Raw genomic sequence first — 23,941 nt, forward strand, 5'->3', positions numbered from 1 at the left:
ACAGGCATCCTTCCTAGCTCAGTTGATGGAGAGGAATGGAACCGCTCAGGGATTTCACCGTGAGGCCAATGATGACTTCACAACAGTTGCAGAGTTTAATGGCTGTGATAGGAGAAATCTGAGGATGGATCAACAACATTGTAGTTACTCCACAATACTAACCTAATTGACAGTGAAAAGAAGGAAGCCTGAACAAAATAAAAATATTCCAAAACATGCATCCTGTTTGCAACAAGGCACTAAAGTAATACTGCAAAAAACATGGCAAAGCAATTCACTTTTTGTCCTGAATACCAAGTGTTATGTTTGGGGCATATCCAATACAACACATTACTGAGTACCTCTCCATATTTTCAAGCATAGTAGTGGCTGCATCATGTATGTGTAGCGTGGTTCATTCTGTGTGTACTTTTAATTAGGACGCTGCCACAACTGAAGGTCTGCTAGTTGAATTATTTTTTATTTGCCCTGCACACAAAGAGACAACACACATTATGTTAACCCTCGGCACAGTCCTAGCTCTCAGGCACCTTGCTAGCCGAAGGTCAGGCAAACGAGCGCCAAAAGGAAATACCAGGTGCTGCATGCACACATTCAATGTACAACAGCACACCATACAATACAAGCAAAATGATACAGAACATGATTCGGACAAAATAAAATTATATTAACCCTTGGCGCAGTCCTAGATCTCAGCCACCTGCGCAAGCACATGGCCACTCACTCAAACACTGTCCAAAGTACTCACAAGTTACAATAGATACCTTAGTTAGCGAGCTTAGTGAAACTTGTTAGCATAAATCTTTTTATTATCCACATTGCAACCAATTTATGGTAGCATAACATTACATTCTGTAACATTATGACGGTTTTATATTAAATCATTTTGGAGCCAAGGACAACATACCTTGCTAGCCGAAGGTCAGGCAAAGAGAACAATAAGGGGGTATGGAAATACAGATAACCCGCGATGGGCCAAACCAAAATATACAAAACTTTTACAATCACATGTATGTACGATATTGATATGAAAAAGTGTTTGTACACGAAAGAAAAACATTAGCTATGCAGCTGTAATTACATAAAAATAAACACACTGAATTATTATTATTATCAAATTATTAACATCCCCTCTTGACCTGGCCTATTTGAATTGGTCCTTGTGTGCAACTTGGTGCATGATCTATGGGAACAACATCACACTGCTACAAATGGGTATGCTTGTAATAATTTAGGACTGTGGAGTTTTTCAGGATTAAATAGAAATGGAATGGAGCTAAGCACAGGCAAAATCCTAGAGGAAATCCTAGAGGAAAACCTTTTTCAGTTGGCTTTCCACCAGACACTGGAAGATGAAATCACGTTTCAGCAGGACAACCTAAATCACAAGGCCAAATCTACACTGATGTTGCTTACCAAGAAGACAGTAAATGTTCCTGGTTGGATGAGTTACCTTTTTTGACTTAAAACCACTTAAAAATGTTGCACAATCCAGGTGGTAAATCTTTTAGAGATTTACCCAGAAATACTCACAGCTGTAATCGCTGCTAGGTGCTTCTACAATGTATTGACGCAGGGGTGTGAATATTTAGGCAAATTAGATGTTTCTGTATATCATTTTCAATACATTTGCAAACAATTCTAAAAACCTGTTTTCACTTTGTCATTATGGGGTATTGAATACAGGCTGTAACACAACAAATTGTGCAACAAGTCAAAAGGTATGAAAACTTTCTGAAGGCACTGTATCACTTTGTATTCAGGACTAAAAGATAATTGATAGTAATTTAGTGCCTTGTTGCAAATGCATGCTTTGGAAAATGTGTATTCTGTACAGGCTTCTTTCCTTTAACTGTCATTTCGGTTACTATTGTGGAGTAACTACAATGTTGTTGATCCAACCTCTGTGTTCACAGCCATTAAACTCTATCACTTTTTTAAAGTCACCATTGGTCCCATAGTGAAATCCCTGAGCAGATTCCTTCCTCTCCATCAACTGAGTTAGGAAAGACGCCTGTATATTTGTGACGGGGTGTATTGATACACCATCTAAAGTGTAATTAATAACTTCACCATGCTCAAAGAGATATTCAATGTCTGCTTTTTTTAGTTTAACCCATCTACCAACAGGTGCCCTTCTTTGCGAGGCAATGAAGGTCTTTGTGGTTGAATCTGTGTTTGAAATTCACTGCTCAACTGATGGACCTTACAGATAATTGTATGTGTGGGGTACAGAGAAGAGCTAGTCATAAAAAAATCATATTCAATACCATTATTGCACACAGAGGGAATCCATGCAACTTATTATGTGACTTGTTAAGCACATTTGTACTTATTTAGGTTTGCCATAAAAAAGGGATTGAATACTTTTTGACTCAAGAAATTTCAGATTTTCATTTTTAACTAATTTGTAAAAATGTCTACTTTTTTTCCCAATTTCACATTATGGGTATTGTGTGTGGGCCAGTAACAAACATCTCAATTGAATACATTTTAAATTCTGGCTCTAACACAACAAAGCATGCATAAAGTCAAGTGAATACTTACTGAAGGCATTGTAGGGAAAATGGACTAGGCAACAGGATAGATAATAAATAGTATCAACAGCATATGTGATGAGTTAAAATAGTTTATGCAAATACGCATTTGGGGGGCATTTGGTTAACTATTTAGCAGTCTCATGTCTTTGGGATAGGAGCTGTTCAGGGTCCTGGTTGGTTCCAGATTTCATGCATCGGTACCGCTTGACGTGCGGTAGCAGAGAGAACAGTCTGACTTGGGTGGCTGGAGTCTTTGACAATTTTAGGGCCTTCCTCTGACACCGCCTGTTATAGATGTCCTGGATGGCAGGGAGCCTCGTCCTCAGTGACGTACTGGGCCGTACACACTACCCTCTGTAGCGCTTGTGGTCGGATGCCAAGCAGTTGCTACACCAAGCAGTGATGCAGCCAGTCAAGATGCTCTCAATGGTGCAGCTGTAGAACTTTTTGAGGATCTGAGGGCCCTTCCCTCTTGAGAGGGAAGAGGCATTGTCGTGCATTCTTCACAACTGTATTGGTATTTGCGGACCATGTTAATTCCTTAGTGATGTGGACACCGAGGAACAGCAAGCTTTCAACCCGCTCCACATCAGCCCTGTCAATGTGTAAGGGGGCATGCTTTGTCTTGCTGACGTTTAGGAGAGGTTGTTGTCTCATTGTCGTCACTGATCAGGCCTACCCCAGTCGTGTCGTCAACCAACTTGATGATGGTGTTGGAGTCGTGCGCAGCCACACAGTCGTGGGTAAAGACAGGGAGTACAGGAGGGGACTAAACACACACCCCTGAGAGGCCCCCATGTTGAGGGTCAGCGTGGTGGATTTGTTGCTGCCTACCCTTACCGCCTGGGGGTGGCCAGTCAGGAAGTCCAGGATCCAAATGTAGAGGGAGGTCCTGAGCTTAGTGATGAGCTTGGAAGGTACTATGGTGTTGATCGCTGAGCTGTAGTCAATGAACAGCATTTTCACATAGGTGTTCTTCTTGTCCAGGTGGGAGAGGGCAGTGTGGAGTGCAAAATAGATTGAATCATCTGTGGATCTGTTTGGGTGACATACACATTGAAGTGGGTTCAGGGTTTCTGTGATGCCTGGTGCTCTCATGCATGGTTCAGTGTTGCTTGCCTCGAAGCAAGCATAGAAGTCATTTAGATTGTCTGGTAGGCTCGCGTCACTGGGCAGCTGGCTGCTGGATTTCCCTTTATAATTTGTGATATTTTTCAAGCCCTGCCACATCCGTTGAATGTCAGATATGGCGTAGTAGGATTCGATCTTAGCCCTGCATTGAAGCTTTGCCTGTTTGATGGTTCGTCAGAGGGCGTAGCGGGATTTCTTATAAGCGTCCGGATTATTGTCCCACTTCTTGAATGGCAGCTCTAGCCTTTAGCTCAGTGCGGATGTTGCTTGTAATCCATTGCTTCTGGAACATATTCTAGTCTGTGCTAGCAAAACAGTCCTGTGTGTGTGTGTGTGTTTACACACACGTGTACTTGTCTGTATGTGCACAAGAGTATACAGTTATTGGGCTCATCAGCCGGGGATTAAATCACATTAATTCATTTAAATCAATGTGTATTGGTGGCTTAGAGGGCTGCTTTGGCCAGAGATGGTGGGGAATGTTGGTGTGCACTTTGTGTGGGGACGTGCTATTAGGAGCAGAGCATAGCTGGACATTGATGCAAAGCACATCTGGACACACCAGCTTTTTACATGCCTGCCCCTATTCAGGGCATATGGCCTCTTTATATCCAAACATAGATATGCATATTTTGTATTCACTCTATGTCCAAATTCCCATGGTCCTTTGAGGGGTAGTTATGTATTTATCTGATTACTGGCATGATATGTCTGCTCACGTTTACCTTAGTGAGCGGTGATGGTGGGGTTTCAGGATGGAGAGGCTTAAGGATCGAAAGGCTCTTTGCTGTTTGACCTCATCTGTGTGTATTTAAGCTTTTAATATGATGCCTTTTCATTCTGCCATGACAGACTAATGGTCAATCCAGTAAGTTTGCCATAGACCGACACAGTGGTGTGCTGAGGATCAAGCCCGGGGAGATGCTGGACTATGAGAGGTCGACAACACACTTCATCACAGTGGTGGCCAAGGTAATGGTCATTGCCTACCACTGATAACCCTAGGGTATATCATGCATTGGCAAACAACATGCTCACTCTTTATCACCTTAAAATAAGGAATGGGGTACTGAATCCTCATGATATACAGGATATACATGAAGTTAATGAAAAATAAATAGCACATCACTCAACAATAATAATTTCACTTTGGATAAATCTAGTGTCGTGTCTTTTGTTGTCGTTAATGTGATGACATGCTATTTATCGAATAATTAACTATGTTTATAATTACATGATTAAATTCATCATATAACCATTAACTCAGAAACCTGGGACACCACGGGAAAAGTTGAGTTACCGTTTCCCAAATTAACTCAAAGAATATCAGAATATATCGATTTCATAGCAGTCACTAATGAATGAATCTCCTCATCAGTCTCATTCAGAACGTTGCATAATCTGCACAAACCCAGGTCTCACTAATCATTCCATACCACACAAATTGAGTTGATTATTTATTTACTAACAAGCTAAATGATAAAATTAGATACACATACACAAACGGTCTAGGTTATTGGTTAGAACTTAATACAATGGCAACAGGTCCGTAGCGGAACAACACATTATGACACGTGTTACACAAGATGGAGTTTTACAGAAAGCGAGAGAAAGAGCAAGCGAGAAATTCAACAATTGGATATATTTGTAAACTATGCTTAGTTTTAGCCCTTACCCCGAACTGCCACTCTTACGAGTAAAAAGTGTAACGCATATATTTACGTATTGAAGGTCTCCGTTGGGTATCTTTTCGTGGGCCGAGTTCCGCTTAGTGGGATATGTTTGGCTGACGCCCTGGCCGACGCTCTGGTTTGGCAGACGCCTTGTTCTTTCGTCTTCAGGTGTAAGTCTCTGATTGTCCACACAATGTCACAATGTTCATTCTCTTAGTTGTCTGTTTCCTTGCACTCGTTCTGTGAGTGAGCTTCTGTGGAGGCTAATCAGCCGTGTCGACACTCCCAGCATGGGTAGGAGGGCCGTGTAGACAACTGGTGGCTTGAGAAGAATAACCGGGTGGTCCTGCTTGAATTTACCTTCATAGATACAGTAATCAAACGTAGCGTTGATTGTTAAGAGATTTCTTTGACCTCTTCAACTTCATGGTGCATTTTGGAGCCACGACTACTCGTAGACCTCGTCTGTAGTGCGTGGTCAACTTCGTCTGATATGTAAATTCTTAACTCACATGTTTTATACACCAGAGAAGAAAGGGGTGTTTCTGTCTTTATGACATGCTCTCTGGGTTCCCTGCGGCATAACTAGTTACGAGGCAAGGTATTACAATATACTATGTTCTTGTTAGACAACTAAAATCACAGCCTCATCGTCACAAAAACATTCTCTTTGATATGGATATTTTCTACACAACGTCATGTACATATTATGAAAACTATAGTTACAGTGCCTTGCGAAAGTATTCGGCCCCCTTGAACTTTGCGACCTTTTGCCACATTTCAGGCTTCAAACATAAAGATATAAAACTGTATTTTTTTGTGAAGAATCAACAACAAGTGGGACACAATCATGAAGTAGAACGACATTTATTGGATATTTCAAACTTTTTAAACAAATCCAAAACTGAAAAATTGGGCGTGCAAAATTATTCAGCCCCCTTAAGTTAATACTTTGTAGCGTCACCTTTTGCTGCGATTACAGCTGTAAGTCGCTTGGGGTATGTCTCTATCAGTTTTGCACATCGAGAGACTGAAATTTTTTCCCATTCCTCCTTGCAAAACAGCTCGAGCTCAGTGAGGTTGGATGGAGAGCATTTGTGAACAGCAGTTTTCAGTTCTTTCCACAGATTCTCGATTGGATTCAGGTCTGGACTTTGACTTGGCCATTCTAACACCTGGATATGTTTATTTTTGAACCATTCCATTGTAGATTTTGCTTTATGTTTTGGATCATTGTCTTGTTGGAAGACAAATCTCCGTCCCAGTCTCAGGTCTTTTGCAGACTCCATCAGGTTTTCTTCCAGAATGGTCCTGTATTTGGCTCCATCCATCTTCCCATCAATTTTAACCATCTTCTCTGTCCCTGCTGAAGAAAAGCAGGCCCAAACCATGATGCTGCCACCACCATGTTTGACAGTGGGGATGGTCGTGTTCAGGGTGATGAGCTGTGTTGCTTTTACGCCAAACATAACGTTTTGCATTGTTGCCAAAAAGTTCCATTTTGGTTTCATCTGACCAGAGCACCTTCTTCCACATGTTTGGTGTGTCTCCCAGGTGGCTTGTGGCAAACTTTAAATGACACTTTTTATGGATATCTTTAAGAAATGGCTTTCTTCTTGCCACTCTTCCATAAAGGCCAGATTTGTGCAATATACGACTGATTGTTGTCCTATGGACAGAGTCTCCCACCTCAGCTGTAGATCTCTGCAGTTCATCCAGAGTGATCATGGGCCTCTTGGCTGCATCTCTGATCAGTCTTCTCTTTGTATGAGCTGAACGTTTAGAGGGACGGCCAGGTCTTGGTAGATTTGCAGTGGTCTGATACTCCTTCCATTTCAATATTATCGCTTGCACAGTGCTCCTTGGGATGTTTAAAGCTTGGGAAATCTTTTTGTATCTAAATCCGTCTTTAAACTTCTTCACAACAGTATCTCGGACCTGCCTGGTGTGTTCCTTGTTCTTCATGATGCTCTCTGCGCTTTTAACAGACCTCTGAGACTATCACAGTGCAGGTGCATTTATACGGAGACTTGATTAGACACAGGTGGATTGTATTTATCATCATTAGTCATTTAGGTCAACATTGGATCATTCAGAGATCCTCACTGAACTTCTGGAGAGAGTTTGCTGCACTGAAAGTAAAGGGGCTGAATAATTTTGCACGCCCAATTTTTCAGTTTTTGATTTGTTAAAAAAGTTTTAAATATCCAATAAATGTCGTTCCACTTCATGATTGTGTCCCACTTGTTGTTGATTCTTCACAAAAAAATACAGTTTTATATCTTTATGTTTGAAGCCTGAAATGTGGCAAAAGGTCACAAAGTTCAAGGGGGCCAAATACTTTCGCAAGGCACTGTACAAGGTTTCCGTTATAACATCTTCATTTAACTTTTAATGACATCACAAAATCAACATTCATTTTCATATTCCATCTATCATTGGTACCACCATTTTGGCTGATGAAATATAATGTCCCAAAGTCCATTTTTATTGCATGTTACAGTTCTGAGGTAGCCTCTCCCTAAGGCACACACAGACATTCCAATCCCCAACATTAAAGGAAAAATGATTAGTCTGCTGCCTTAGAATTTACGAAGGGCGTGAGGTGTCATAAACCACTCCCCCATCAATCCCTCTATACCTCTCCCCCTCTGCAGGAGGGAGAGAGATCTCTGTAGAACTGTGATCGACTGTAACCTGATCCTCACAGGCCAGTCATGACACTAGGATACAGGCATGCTAGTGTCCTGGGGCCTCATTTATAACAATTGCGCAAATTTCACACTATTTCTGAAAAGTTGGCGCACGTACAAACATATCGATATTCATAAACTTGCCGCAAGCCATACATACAGTGGGGAGTATTTCATACACTGCCGATTTTGCAGGTTTTCCTACTTTTCCTACTTTTCCTACTACAAAGCTTGTAGAGGTCTGTAATTATTTATCATAGGTACACTTCAACTGTGAGAGATGGAATCTAAAACAAAAATCCAGAAAATCACATTGTATGATTTTATAATAATTAATTTGCATGACATAAGTATTTGGTACATCAGAAAAGCAGAACTTAATATTTGGTACAGAAACCTTTGTTTGCAATTACAGAGATCAAACATTTCCTGTAGTTCTTGACCAGGTTTGCACACACTGCAGCAGGGATTTTGGCCCACTCCTCCATAAAGACCTTCTCCAGATCCTTCAGGTTTCGGGGCTGTTGCTGGGCAATACGGACTTTCAGCTCCTTCTAAAGATTTTCTATTGGGTTCAGGTCTGGAGACTGGCTAGGCCACTCCAGGACCTTGAGATGCTTCTTACGGAGCCACTCCTTAGTTGCCCTGGCTGTGTGTTTCGGGTCGTTGTCATGCTGGAAGACCCAGCCATGACCCATCTTCAATGCTCTTACTGAGGGAAGGAGGTTGTTGGCCAAGATCTCGCGATACATGGCCCCATCCATCCTCCCCTCAATACGGTGCAGTCGTCCTGTCCCCTTTGCAGAAAAGCATCCCCAAAGAATGTTTCCACCTCCATGCTTCACGGTTGGGATGGTGTTCTTGGGGTTGTACTCATCCTTCTTCTTCCTCCAAACACGGCGAGTGGAGTTTAGACCAAAAAGCTCTATTTTTGTCTCATCAGACCACATGACCTTCTTCCATTCCTCCTCTGGATCATCCAGATGGTCATTGGCAAACGTCAGACAGGCCTGGACATGCACTGGCTTGAGCAGGGGGACCTTGCGTGCGCTGCAGGATTTTAATCCATGACGGCGTAGTATGTTACTAATGGTTTTCTTTGAGACTGTGGTCCCAGCTCTCTTCAGGTCATTGACCAGGTCCTGCCATGTAGTTATGGGCTGATCCCTCACCTTTCTCATGATCATTGATGCCCCATGAGGTGAGATCTTGCATGGAGCCCCAGACCGAGAGTGATTGACCGTCATCTTGAACTTCTTCCATTTTCTAATCATTGCACCTACAGTTGTTGCCTTCTCACCAAGCTGCTTGTCTATTGTCCTGTAGCCCATCCCAGCCTTTTACAGGTCTACAATTTTATCCCTGATGTCCTTACACAGCTCCTTGGTCTTGGCCATTGTTGAGACGTTGGAGTTGTTTGATTGAGTGTGTGGAAAGGTGTCTTTTATACAGGTAACGAGTTCAAACAGGTGCAGTTAAAACAGGTAATGAGTGGAGAACAGGAGGGCTTCTTAAAGAAAAACCAACAGGTCTGTGAGAGCCGGAAATCTTACTGGTTGGTAGGTGATCAAATACTTATGTCATGCAATAAAATGCACATTAATTACTATAAAATCATACAATGTGATTTTCTGGATATTTGTTTTAGATTCCGTCTCTCACAGTTGAAGTCTACCTATGACAAAACATTACAGACCTCTACATGCTTTGTAAGTAGGAAAACCTGCTAGATCGGCAGTGTATCAAATACTTGTTCTCCCCACTGTACGCATGTTTCCCGTTATCAATATCCTGTTTGACAATAACGCCCTTCATATACTGTATCATTTGGAACTATTGCCATCAGGCCAAGGCATGCAAAAGACAAATTGTTCAATATTTAGTTAATCAATAGATAAACAGATTTATTTGTCCTGTCCTGGTATACGCTCAGAGATTAAATAGGCAATGATGTCGCACTCCTATCGCATAGAATTACTGTACCCTACACATACTGTGAAATATTTTATGTAAGTCACGGTCTATTTACTGTATTGGCAGAATCTTTAGCAGTAATTTATAATGTATCTGGAAAGAGAAAACAATAGCAAACTGTCATGGACCTTTCAGCAGAATGTTTGAATTCAACAATGTTTTCCATCGACTTTTCCCCCAACATAAATATGATGGACTGGGAATTCCGAAACATTGTGGGGCACACACTTCCAGCAGCAGTATGATCCACCTTGTTGTCTCTACTGTTGATTGTGCTGCTATCTTGTGTCAAATCCTTCTTGAAGGATGTATTTTATCTAAATGAAGACAAACTTGAATAAAGCCATGTCTGATCTTTTAAATTAAATTGCATAAAATAAGGATGTATAATATGGGATATTTGATTCTGTAACAGGATGGTGGTGGGAATTACAATGGGAAAGAACAGGTGATGTCATCCTCTGCCACCTTGACAATCAATGTGATTGACACCCAGGATACGCCCCCTAGCTTTGTCGGGACACCATATTTCGGATACGTTTATGAAGTGTCCGTACCAGTAAGTACAAACATGCACAACTCTCAAGATATCACACTAACATGACACACACACATGAAGAACACCGTACAATTGTATAACACTTCAAAAAAATGTAACCATGTCATTAGAATTAGGCTAATTTAGGCTAATTTAGGGATTTTTAGTGTATCCCGCTGACAGGAATAAACATCTCTCTGGTAAGAAGAAGGGCGGTGGTGTATGTGTCATGATTAACGACTCATAGTGTAATTGTAACAACATACAGGAACTCAAGTCCTTTTGTTCACCTGACCTAGAATTCCTCACAATCAAGTGCCGACCGTATTATCTCCTAAGAGAACTCTCCTCGGTTGTCGTCACAACCGTGTATATCCCCCAGCAAGCGGATAACAAGATGGCCATCAAGAAACTTCACTGGACTTTATGCAAACTGGAAACCATATTTCCTGAAGCTGCATTTATTGTAGCTGGGTTTTTTAACAAAGCTCATTTGAGAACAAGGCTACCTAAATTCTATCAGCATATTGATTGCTGTACACGAGCCTGGGGCATGGTCCTAGGGCTAACACGCTCAACCATTGCTACTCTAACTCTCGGAGGGGTCAGGCGATATCTTGTTGATCCTCCTATAGGCAAAAACTTGGGAAGCGATACAAACAAGGTGCTTAAGTCCTCCCCTGCCCTCCTTTTGACAAATCTGACCGTGACTCCATCAAATCAAATCAAATTTATTTATATAGTAAATCAAACAAGCAAAGTGTCAGTATAGAGACAAGGTGGAGTCACAATTCAACGGCTCAAACATGAGACATTTGTGGCAGGGTCAACAGACAGTCACAGATTACGAAAGGTAAACCAGCCCCGTCACGGAAATCGTAATCTTGCTTCTGACAAATTAAGCAACTTCTTTGCCTGTTTTGAGGATAATACAATGCCACCGACTTGGCCTGCTACCAAAGACTGTGGGCTTGTCTTCTCTGTGGATGATGAGAGTAAAACATTTAAACGTGTTAACCCTTGCAAGGCTGAAGGCCAAGATGGCATCCCTAACCGCGTCCTCAGAGCATGTGCAGACCAGCTGGCTGTGTGTTTACGGACATATTCAATCAATCCCTATCCCAGTCTGCTGTCCCCACATGCTCTAAGATGGCCACCATTGTTCCTGTTCGCAAGAAAGCTAAGGTAACTGAACTAAATGACTATTGCCCTGTAGCACTCACTTCTGTCATCATGAAGTGCTTTGAAAGCCAAGGATCACATCACCTACACCCTACCTGTCACCATAGACCCACTTCAATTTGTCTACCACCCCAATAGGGCCACAGACGATGCAATTGCCATCGCACTGCACGTTGCCCTATTCCATCTGAACAAACGGAATACCTATGTAACAATGCAGTTCATTGACTACAGCTCAGCATTTGACAGCATAGTACCCTTCAAAATCATCATTAAGCTTGAGTCACTGGGTCTTGACCCCACCCTGTGCAATTAGGTCCTGGACTTCCTGAAGGGCCGCCCCCAGGTGGTGAGCGTAGGAAACAACATCTCCACTCCGCTGATCCTCAACACTGGGGCCCGCAAGGATTCGTTCTCAGCCACCTCCTATACTCCCTGTTCACTCACGACTGAGTGACAATGCACACCTCCAAGTCAATCATCAAGTTCCCAGATGACACAACAGTGGTAGGCTTGATTACCAACAACGACGAGAGATCCTACAGGGAGGAGGTGAGGGCCCCCGGAGTGTGGTGTCAGGAAAATAACCTCTCACTCAATGTCAGCAAAACAAAAGAGATGATCATGGACTTCAGAAAACAGCAAAGGGAGAACCCCCCTATCCACATTGACGGGACATTAGTGGAGAAGGTGGAAAGCTTTAAGTTCTTCGGCGGGCACATCACGGACAAACTGAAATGGTCCACCCACACAGACAGCATGGTGAAGAAGGCACAGCAGCGCCTCTTCAACCTCAGGAGGCTGAAGAAATTTGGCTTGTCACCAAAAATACACAAACTTTACAGATGCACAATTGAGAGCATCCTGTCGGGCGGTATCACCACCTGGTATGGCAACTGCACCGCCCACAACCACAAGGCTCTCCAGGGGTTGGTGCAATCTGCATAAAGCATCACCGGGGGCAAACTACCTGCCCTCCAGGACACCTCCAACATCCGATGTCACAGGAAGGCAAAACAGATCATCAAGGACAATAACCACCTGAGCCACTTCCTGTTCACCCCGCTTCCAGCCAGATGGCGAGGTTAGTACAGGTGCATCAAAGCTGGGACAGAAAGATTGACAAACAGCTTCTATCTATCTATCATCTATATATCTATCTTTTTTTAACTAGGCAAGTCAGTTAAGAACAAATTCTTATAGTCGATGAGGGCCTTGGAACAGTGGGTTAACTGCCTGTTCAGGGGCAGAACGACAGATTTGTACCTTGTCAGCTCGGGGGTTTGAACTTGCAACCTTCAGGTTACTAGTCCAACGCTCTAACCACTCTAACCCTGCCGCCCCAAGGCCATCAGACTGTTAAACAGCCACCACTAACACAGAGAGGCAGCTGTCTATATTTAGACTTGATATCATTGGCCACTTTAATAAATTAACACTTGTAACTTTAATAATGCTACTTTAAGAATGTTTACATATCTCACATTGCTCATCTCATATGTATATAGTGTATACTGTATCCTTCACTATCTATTCTTTACTATATATTGCATTGTAGACACTCTGACACTCTGCTCATGCACATGTTTTATACTTACAGTTGATGTCAGAAGTTTACATACACCTTAGCCAAATATATTTACGGATTTATTTCAGCTTTCATTTCTTTCATCACATTCCCAGTGGGTCAAAAGTTTACAAACACTCAATTAGTATTTGGTAGCATTGCCTTTATATTGTTTACCTTGGGCAAACGTTTTGTGTAGCCTTCCACAAGCTTCCTACAATAAGTTGGGTGAATTGATGTCCTCCTGACAGAGCTGGTGTAACTGAGTCAGGTTTGTAGGTCTCCTTGCTCGAACACGCTTTTTCAGTTCTACCCACAAACGTTCTATGGAATTGAAGTGAGGGCATTGTGATGGCCACCAATACCTTAACTTTGTTGTCTTTTAGTCATTTTGCCACAACTTTGGAAGTATGCTTGCGGTCATTGTCCATTTGGAAGACCCATTTGCGACCACGCCTTAACTTCCTGACTGATGTCTTGAGATGTTGCTTCAATATATCCACATCATTTTCCTTCCTCATGCATCCATCTATTATGTGAAGTGCACCAGTCCCTCTTGCAGCAAAAGCACCCCCACAACATGATGCTGCCACCCCCTTGCTTCACGGTTGGGATGGTGTTCTTCAGCTTGCAATCCCCACCCTTTTTCCTCCAAACATAACGATGGACATTATGGACAATCAATCAATCAATCAATAACATTTATTTATGAAGCCCTTCTAACATCAGCTGATGTCACAAAGTGCTGTACAAAAACCCAGCCTAAAACCCCAAACAGCAATCAATGCAGGTGTAGAAGCTAGGAATAACCCTCTAGAAAGGCCAGAACCTAGGAAGAAACCTAGAGAGGAAACAGGCTATGAGGGGTGGCCAGTCCTCTTCTGGCTTTGCTGGGTGGAGATTATAACAGAACATGGCCAAGATGTTCAAATGTTCATAGATGACCAGCAGGGTCAAATAATAATAATCACAGTGGTTGTCGAGGGTGCAACAGGTCAGCATCTCAGAAGTAAATGTCAGTTGGCTTTTCATAGCCGATCATTCAGAGTACCTCTAACACTCCTGCTGTCTCTAGAGAGTTGAAAACAGCAGGTCTGGGACAGGTAGTATGTCCGGTGAAGAGGTCAGGGTTCAATAGCCGCAGGCAGAACAGTTGAAACTGGAGCAGCAGCACGGCCAGGTGGACTGGGGACAAACAGTTATTTTTTGGTTTCATCAGACCAGAGGAAATGTATCCAAAAAGAACGATCTCTGTCCCCATGTGCAGTTGCAAACCGTAGTATGTCTTTTTTATGGTGGTTTTGGAGCAGTGGTTTCTTCCCTGCTAAGCAGCCTTTCAGGTTGTAAGGGATTTCCACCTACTTGTCTGAAGAGGAGAGGCGAGAAGGATCGGAGGACCAATATGCGGCGTGGTAAGTGTCCATGTTTTTTTTATAAGAAATACTACACATGAACACGACTGAAATACAAAAACAAATGTGGAGCGAACGAAACCCAAAACAGTACCGTGTGGTGAAAAACACAGACACGGAAACAATTACCCACGAAATACCCAAAGAATATGGCTGTCTAAATATGGTTCCCAATCAGAGACAACAATACACACCTGCCTCTGATTGAGAACCACTCTAGGCAACCATAGACTTACCTAGAATACTACACTGAACACAACCCCATCAATCTACAAAAACCCCTAGACCAGACAAACACATAATCACCCATGTCACACCCTGGCCTAACCAAAATAATAAAGAAAACACAGAATACTAAGGCCAGGGCGTGACACAGGTTATGTCGATATAGGTCTTGTTTTGCTGTGGATATAGATACTTTTGTACCTGTTTCCTCCCGCATCTTCACAAGGGCCTTTCTGTTGATATGAGTTTGATTTGCACTTTTTGCACCAAAGTATGTTCATCTCTAGGAGACAGAACACGTCTCCTTCCTGAGCGGTCTGAAGACTGCGTGGTGCCATGGTGTTTATACTTGCGTACTATTGTTCAAACAGATAAACTTGGCATTTGGAAATTGCTCCCAAGGATGAACCAGATATGTGGTCTACAAAAGGTCTACAAAAAATGTTGAGGTCTTTGTTGATTTCTTTTGATTTGCGCATCATGTCAAGCAAAGAGACACTGAGTTTGAAGGTAGGCCTTGAAATACATCCACAAGTACACCTCCAATAGACTCAAATTATGTCAATGAGCCTTTCAGAAGCTTCTAAAGCTATGACATCATTTTCTGGAATATTCCAAGCTGTATTCCAAGAGTCAATTTAGGATATGTAAACTTCTGACCCACTGGAAATGCGATTTAGTGAAATAATCTGTCTGTTAACAATTTTTGGAAAAATGACTTGTGTTATGCACAAAGTAGATGTCCTAACCTACTTGCCAAAACCATTGTCTGTTTAACAAATTTGTGGAGTGGTTGAAAACTTCTGACTTCAACTGTATATCAGACCGTGTATGAAGGGTATTTCCCCAAAAACGTTTTACTGTTCTAAAAATGTTGGTAACCGGTTCATAATAGCAATAAGGCACCTCATGGGTTTGTGTTATATGGCCAATATAACACGGCTAAGGGCTGTGTACTACCACACCACCTCGGGCCTTATTGCTTAATTATAGCAGTCAAACAAGTTAAAATCGACATCCATTAATGGAAAATGATCTGCCGAGTTTAAGGTTGCAGTGACACATCCATAACCTTGCATACCAAAGAGAATACTATAGACATCAAGAAAGCCAATCAGTTGATTATCAAAGTTTTTCCAACACTTTTGATAAACAGGGCAAAATAGAAATAGGCCTATAACTGTTAGGATCAGCTTGATCTCCCCCTTTAAATAAAGGACAAACTGTGGCTAACTTCCAAGCAATGGGAACCTCCCCAGAAAGTAGAGAGGTTAAAAAGGTCGGAAATAGGCTTGGCGATGATAGGGGCATTAACCTTAAAGAAGAAAGGGTTTAAACCATCTGACCCAGATGTTTTTTTGGGGGTCAAGTTTCAGGAGCTCCTTTAGCACCTTGGACTCAGGGACTGCCTGCAGGGAGAAACTTTGTAGCGGGGTAGGGGAAAAAGAGGGAGAAGCATCAGGGATTGTTGTATTAGAAGAGGTGGGAGATTAGGAAATGTTGGCCGAGCAAGGAGGCATGGCTGAGTCAATCATCTCACTGTGGCACATCTCATTGTGGAGTTAGAAGATTTAGAGCCTTGTATATGTTTATAGATAAGATGAGAGCACCTCTACAGCTTGGGTGGAGTCTGTCACTTCTCAGCAGGCCTGGGAGCAGGTTGAAATCCTGCTCAACACAGAGCTCCACGTCCTTTCCAACCAATCCGCTAAAAATGCTCCAAATTCGCTCCATAAAATGTTTGTTTAAAATCACCATTTATACAACAACATCTAGCTTCGTGACTAATGGACCTACCAAAGCAAACCATATGATTTGAATGAAAAGTATTTTAATAAACAACATGAAAAGGTGACTGTAGGAAGTCAACATCATATACACACAATAAGTAGGTAACAGCCAGGTAGCCTAAGAAGGAAGGAAAATGAATTATTTAGGCTATATTATTAATTTATTATTTAAATTTTTTCAAGGCTATAACCTAAAAATAAATACATTAAGAAGCATTTCGCTACACTCATTAAAATCTGTTACCATGTGTATGTGACCAATAATGTGTGATTTGATTTGATTTTGTTGTATTATCTTGTTTTGGTCTATACATTGTGATATAGGCTGTGACTTAGGCTCAGTCTACAGTGCCTTTGAATACATTTTTAGAAACACGGGTTTGGCTTCAGTCGGGCTTCAGGCTCATGCGATGTCGCCTGGAGAGCAGGCCAGCAGCAGAGCCACTGGGGTTGCTAAAAACTCTTCTGGCCACTTGCCAGGCGGGGCAGGGATGAGGCGTTGTCTTTCCAAAAGGTGATAACGTCCTCGTCTGTGTTTCTTCTCATGGCCGTCCTTTTGCAACTAGAGAGGATCGCTAGAGAGGACCGCTGCTGTTGAATGAAGTAGAAACCGAACATGCAAGGTCTTTTGGGCACTTAATTCTGCTCAGGGCAGGGTTAGGTGCTGCGGGTGTTACTGGTATGGCAGATGCACCTACCGGAGGTGCGTTGATAGCCCCGGTTTCCTTCACAATGAGGTTGAGTATCTCTCCAACTGGTTATGCACGAGTTCATCCCTTATCACCCACTCAGTTTTAAACCTGGGGTTTCAGGATGGTGGTTATGACAAGATGTTTATCGTTATAGTATCGCCTGTACCGAGTGGAGATGCAATCTGATAGTGTTTCTGCAAAAGCAGCAATGTCTATGGGCTGAGACATGCTAGTCAACTATTTATTTATTTCTGACATGGCAGGGAGAATCATGCTCAGGTTCCCCAACTCTTTCTGTATATTAGGTCAGCTTGTGGTGTCAGTACCTCCACCAGGACCTGTAGCCGACGCTCTTCGTTTAGGATGAGTTTTTGCATCATCAAAGGTAGACTTCAGTTTGTTTTGCCTCAATGTGTCTCTTTGAAACATCTTTAACACAGACTCAATCATGTGTAATTGACTGTTCCATCTTGTCATGCAGGATGTTGTGGGATGCACTCCCAATCTGTCATTTTCCTCTGTGTTCAATGTACTCTTCCTAACACTTTTGACAAGTTTCCCCACTTTCTGGATCAGTCCACTAACCCCATCTTGCATGTTAGTGTCATCCTTTATTGCGAGCTGAAGCATTTGAATTGGGCACCGGAAATTAAGATTTGACTCTGTGAGGTACAGGTTTGCCATCATGTCCACATTGTTGGCTATATGGTCAGTTTGGAATTGTCAGACTAAAGGTGGTGCGGCCTCCACCTTCATGTTGGATGCCTCATCTTCCTCCTCTCCGTCATCATTGGTTTCCTCAAAACCAAGTAGGTTGAAGGTCTTGATCATCTTGCTTGTGCTGTCAGTCACCACTCGTATTACCTGTCGCTGCACGTTTCAGTTCCTCAGTACACTTTCATATTTTTGGTAAATGTGTGGTGTCCTTGTATGTGCTCAGAGCTCAGCCACGCCTTGTGGCCTTTATATCTCCCATCAATGAAACGGGCAACAATCCCCAGAAAGGTTCTCGTCATACTTGGCCTGGGGAAACACTGGGGGAGTGCTTGGGCACTCATTAAAGTGAGCAGTTTGTCCGGCTCATCGATCTAATCCTCGCCTTACATTAACATAGCATGCCTCAAATGTAAATTGTCCGCCACAGTGAAAAAGGCTACTTCTATGTGAAGTAATGAGGAGGCGGAACACACCTAATTTCAAAATGTTGTTTGAAAATAATTTGAAATTGACAAGTTAGATAATATAGATAGATAATTAGCTGGAAGCATGCCTTGGTTTGAAGGCAGCGCGAGTTAACTGTCGTGTTGCGTAACAATCACATTTTAGAACAGTGACATCACACCCATAAAAAAATCATGCTGGGGAGACTGTTAGAGATATTTGGAACTCGAGCGTGAAAAGTAGGGGTATGCCGCCATGGTAATACTCGTATTCGTAATCGTACCCATAAATTGACAGTTGATAGTCGGATTGGATGATACTCGTGATATTCGTGTTTTAATATGCGTAAGTAGATGTTGGCAAAAGACCTCCCTGCACATTCTCACAGTCACTGCAAAAAATCTGCAGATTAGGAGTGCAAGGAGGGGTGTGTGTGTGTCCTCAACATGCAGCGGGCAGCCTAGTTTGCTGTCAGTCAGTCAGAATGCCCATCAGCGTTTCATATTTTTTCACAACTCTTATCTCGCTAGTTAGATATTATGCACACTGATAGCTTGATAGCAAAGATCCTCTCCATGTGATTTATCATGGTATCAGGCAGCAGCAATCTAAAAGATTCAAAAACTGATCAGGTGAATTTATGAAGCGAGTGGGGGAGTGATTTCTACTTATTGCACATTGGAAAAGTCCAGAAATTCCTTTCTGTTGATGTATTCTTTCAAATCCAAACAGTTTTCCATGTTGATTTAAATGACATCAGTTGGAAATGTTTGTTGTTGTTGAAATTGCATGGAAATGTTGTTTCAACCCGTTTGTAACCAGTCGGTTCTCTCTCTGCAGTCTCTTAGTAGCCCCATGCTGTGTTTTTGCGGTGGACTGCTCCAGGGGTATATTCACTACGAACCAAATGGAAGCAAACAGAAGCAAACGGAATGAAACAGGGCACCTGCATTTGTCCAAAATAAACTAGTTTTTGCTGTAAAATGTTTTATGTTTGAAGTATAAGGTTTACATGGCAAAACATTTTGCAACTTTATGCTACGGTCTTTGTCTAAGGAATCTCCTTATTATCAGCAAGAAATACCCTAAACGACAACTGTAATTGTAAACACTGAGTGATGTTGCATGTGTTACATTCAGCAAAAACATGACTGTTCAACTATTGAACTACTGTATCATTATAACTATATTTCTGTTTTCGATGTTGATGGGAATTCATAAACTAAGATTGTATTCATTCAACACCTCATAATATGGACGATAGAAAATACAGTAGATTTTGGGGGAGCAGGGTATATATTGCGCAACTGGTAACATGTAGACTGAACCACAAAATTATATTTTATAGAATTAATATATATTTTTCTCTTTTTCTCTTTCTTACGTATACATCTTCATTATAGTCCAACAAGCAAAATGCTACTGTCCATGTAGCTATTGGAGAGAAATTTTCCAGCTGTATTTATCCTGAATGCCTCTAATGCCTCAAAGCTGATTACCAATCCTGTTTTACTGGTAATTACATCGATGTGTTTCATAGCTCAGACTATTCTAATAACACTTCTGTCCACAGGGTTCGGAAATATTCACAGTTTTCGCCAAAGATGGAGACCTAGGAATGCCCAAACCAATTCATTATTCCCTTGAGAATGGTAAGCATCAACAGTTATCCAGTAGGCTTTCTATGGAGTATCTCTGTATACATTGTTTATTTACATTGATTTACCATGATATGTGCTCATTTAATTTGATATAACGTACCGAAAATCCTGTTGTGTGTCTGAACTCCTTTACATACCCCTCGTGATGAAGGTGTTCAATGGTCTGCTTCTAAGATGTAAACACATGAAATCGTGATCTGCTGTCAGTGTGTTAAGAGGAGCTAACGTCAGCTCCCTAGGAATGAAATGAGACTGTTTCCGAGTGCACTTGAAATATGCATCATGCAATATGAATGGTTTTGATCTTATGAAGAGGTAACTCCGTTGACCAATTTATTGAAAGCTAAGCAATGTTACAGATGACTAGACTAGCCAGCAAATATTGTAAACGTCAATGTGCCTGCTCAGGAAGCTGGTGTTTTATTAGACATCTCTCTGTCAGTGAATTCAAGTTTGAATCATGTTTTTGCATGAATGTCTCTTTTCAAATAACTAGCTGCAGGCTTAAATAAACATGAATTGATTAATTTGCATAGAAACCTGAAGAAAAGCATGTAGATAGAAAGATATGGGTGTGTCATGTATGCTATAGGTTTAAAAACGACAGCTGCATACTATATGCTTCTTAACCTATACATATGGCATTGCCTACACAAAGGATTCCTGGCAATACAATCTTTAAAAACAGCTGTACAATGTGCTCTGGAATAAGATTTCTAATCCAGATGAGTTCTCGAATAGCAGCTGCAAAATTCCATGGTGGTATTGTTGGATGCATGTAGGATGATTTGGAATATAAGGTATGGAGAATGATAAAGAGCCTGTAGCATTATAGAAAAAACAGTTGAGGAATGAATGTGTGAGTGTCAAATACTAAATGTTTTGTGAATGTGAGTATATTTAAGTGGTTTAAATTATTAACTTTACTACTTTACTAACCTTTGTTAGGTTCTTTACTAACCTTTGTTAGGTTCTGAACAAACATAGAAAAAGCTCAAACGAAGTTTATTCACCCACTGGGTCATACAGCTGGAAAGACAAAGACGTTACACAAGCACATATATTTATACCCTCCTACTAGGCAGGGTTAACTCTAGACAGTGAATACATTACTGTTGTTAGTCAGGAACTTATTCATTTGTTCCTCTCACTGGTGTAGTCATGGCCCTGACTGATGCTAGAACCTTTGTGGGTGTGTAATAGGACTGTTCCTTCTCACTTCTTCTGACCCTGGGCCGAATTCCTCACTCCTCCCTGATACACGATTGTTTGTCCATTGCCTCCCTCCTTAGGAGCCAAGATATTTAACAATAACATGTTTTGGGTTAGGGTTAGGGAATGTAAACTCTCTGCACTTCCCCTTGTCTCACTAAGTAACTTTCCCTACAGCTAGGTTCTATCCACCCTCCATTGACCCCAACATATACATTCATTATACATGGAAAGTAATCAATAAGTTATAAAAAATTAAATAAAAAAAAAAGTATATTTCAAGCTAGAACCCAACAGTTGCTCCTTTTTGAATAGTACCTCCATACTGTTCAACATTATATCAACCTTGAAATTACATATAAATGAACAGAAAAGAAAACAACGTGATTCATATTCTCAGTTGATTTGTATGTTTACACTGCCGAGACTATACACACTCTTATTCCCCCAGCCTTTAATACAATTGAGAATGACATTTCAGCTGAAGCGTTTGACTTTCTCCATTTCAGCAGGAGCTTTAGACTTCCTCTTCCTTCTTCGGGTTCCTAAAATAGTGATAGCATAAACATGTATGGCAACAAAACTAAGTTTGATAACATGATGATTCAATCAAATTAATTTAAAAAACTCTTACATCAGCCGATGTCACAAAGTGCTGTACAGAAACCCAGCCTAAAACCCCAAACAGCAAGCAATACAGATGTAGAAGCACAGTGGTTAGGAAAAAACCTGTGGCCTTCCACCACCATGCTTCACAGTGGGGATGGTATTCTCAGGGTGATGAGAGGTGTTGTATTTGCATCAGATGTAGCGTTTTCCTTGATGGCCAAAAATATCATTTTTAGTCTCATCTGACCAGAGTACCTTCCTCCATATGCTTGGGGAGTCTCCCAAATGCGTTTTTGCAAACACCAAAAACGTTTGCTTATTTTTTTTTATTTAAGCAATGGCTTTTTCCTGGCCACTCTTCCGTAAAGCCCAGCTCTTTGGAGTGTACGGCTTAAAGTGGTTCTATGGACAGATACTCCAATCTTGCTGTGGATCTTTGCAGCTCCTTCAGGGTTATCTTTGGTCTCTTTGATGCCACTCTGATTAATGGCCTCTTTGCCTGGTCCATGAGTTTTGGTGGGTGGCCCTCTCTTAGCAAGTTTGTTGTGGTGCCATAGTCTTGAAATTTTTTAATAATGGATTTTATGGTGCTTCTTGGGATGTTCAAAGTATCTGATATTTTTTCATAACCCAGCCCTGATCTGAAATTCTCCACAACTTTGTCCCTGACCTGTTTGGAGGGCTCATTGGTCTTTATGGTGCCGCTTGCTTGGTGGTGCCCCTTGCTTAGTGGTGTTGCAGACTCTGGGGCCTTTCAGAACAGGTGTGTATATATACACTGAGATTATGTGACAGATCATGTGACACTAAATAAAGTCCACCTGTGTGCAATCTAACTTATGTGACTTCTGAAGGTAATTGGTTGCACCAGATCCTATTTAGTGGCTTCATAGCAAAGTGGGTGAATACATATGCACGCACCACTATTCAGTTTTTATTTATTTGACTCCTCGCCAGATATCACCGGCAACATCCAACCGTCGCTGTACCAGACAGGACTGGCAAAAAGTGCTCTTCACTGACGAGTCACGGTTTTGTCTCACCAGGGGTGATGGTCAGATTCCCGTTTATCATTGAAGGAATGAGTGTTACGCCGAGGACTGTACTCTGGAGCAGGATCAATTTGGACGTGGAGGGTCCGTCATTCTCTGGTGCGGTGTGTCACAGCATCATCGGACTGAGCTTGTTGTCTTTGCAGGCAATCTCAATGCTGTGCATTACAGGGAAGTCATCCTCCTCCCTCATGTGGTACCCTTCCTGCAGGCTCATCTTGACATGACCCTCCAGCATGACAATGCCACCAGCTATACTGCTCGTTCTGTGCATGATTTCCTGCAAGACAGGATTGTCAGTGTTCTGCCATGGCCAGCGAATTCCCGGATCTCAATCCTATTACGCATGTCTGGGACCTGTTGGATTAGAGGGTGAGGGCTAGGGCCATTCCCCCAAGAAATGTCCGGGAACTTGCAGGTGCCTTGGTGGAAGAGTGGGGCAACATCTCACAGCAAGAACTGGCAAATCTGGTGCAGTCCTTGAGGAGGAGATGGACTGTAGTACTTAATGCAGCTGGTGGCCACACCAGATACTGACTGTTACTTTTGATTTTGACCACCCCTTTGTCAGGGACACATTATTCTATTTATGTTAGTCACATGTCTGTGGAACTTGTTCAGTTTATGTCTCAGTTGTTGAATCTTGTTATGTTCATACAAATATTTAACATATGTTAAGTTTGCTGAAAATAAAAGCAGTTGACAGTGAGAGGATGTTTATTTTTTTTGCTGAGTTTACTTAGAAAAAAAAAGTGCTACGAATGTACATATTATAGTACAGTATAGTCCCTACTCCCTATGACATGTTCCTACCGTACTGTGATATCTC

The 23,941-nt window shown here is 41.8% G+C and overlaps 1 protein-coding gene across 3 annotated transcripts in view; it reads left to right on the forward strand.

Annotated features, from left to right (window-relative positions):
* LOC112224051 (cadherin-related family member 1-like) overlaps nucleotides 1-23,941 on the forward strand; it is a 165,522-nt gene that overhangs the window by 21,051 nt on the left and 120,530 nt on the right. For all 3 annotated transcript variants that reach the window (XM_024400118.2, XM_024400117.2, XM_024387333.2), the window contains 3 exons: nucleotides 4,524-4,643; nucleotides 10,427-10,570; nucleotides 20,152-20,230. In XM_024400118.2, the coding sequence (XP_024255886.1) occupies nucleotides 4,524-4,643; nucleotides 10,427-10,570; nucleotides 20,152-20,230 (343 nt within the window). The remainder of the gene's footprint in view (nucleotides 1-4,523; nucleotides 4,644-10,426; nucleotides 10,571-20,151; nucleotides 20,231-23,941) is intronic.

The sequence above is a fragment of the Oncorhynchus tshawytscha genome, linkage group LG25 (assembly GCF_018296145.1).
Source record: "Oncorhynchus tshawytscha isolate Ot180627B linkage group LG25, Otsh_v2.0, whole genome shotgun sequence".
Taxonomy (NCBI): Eukaryota; Metazoa; Chordata; class Actinopteri; order Salmoniformes; family Salmonidae; genus Oncorhynchus; species Oncorhynchus tshawytscha.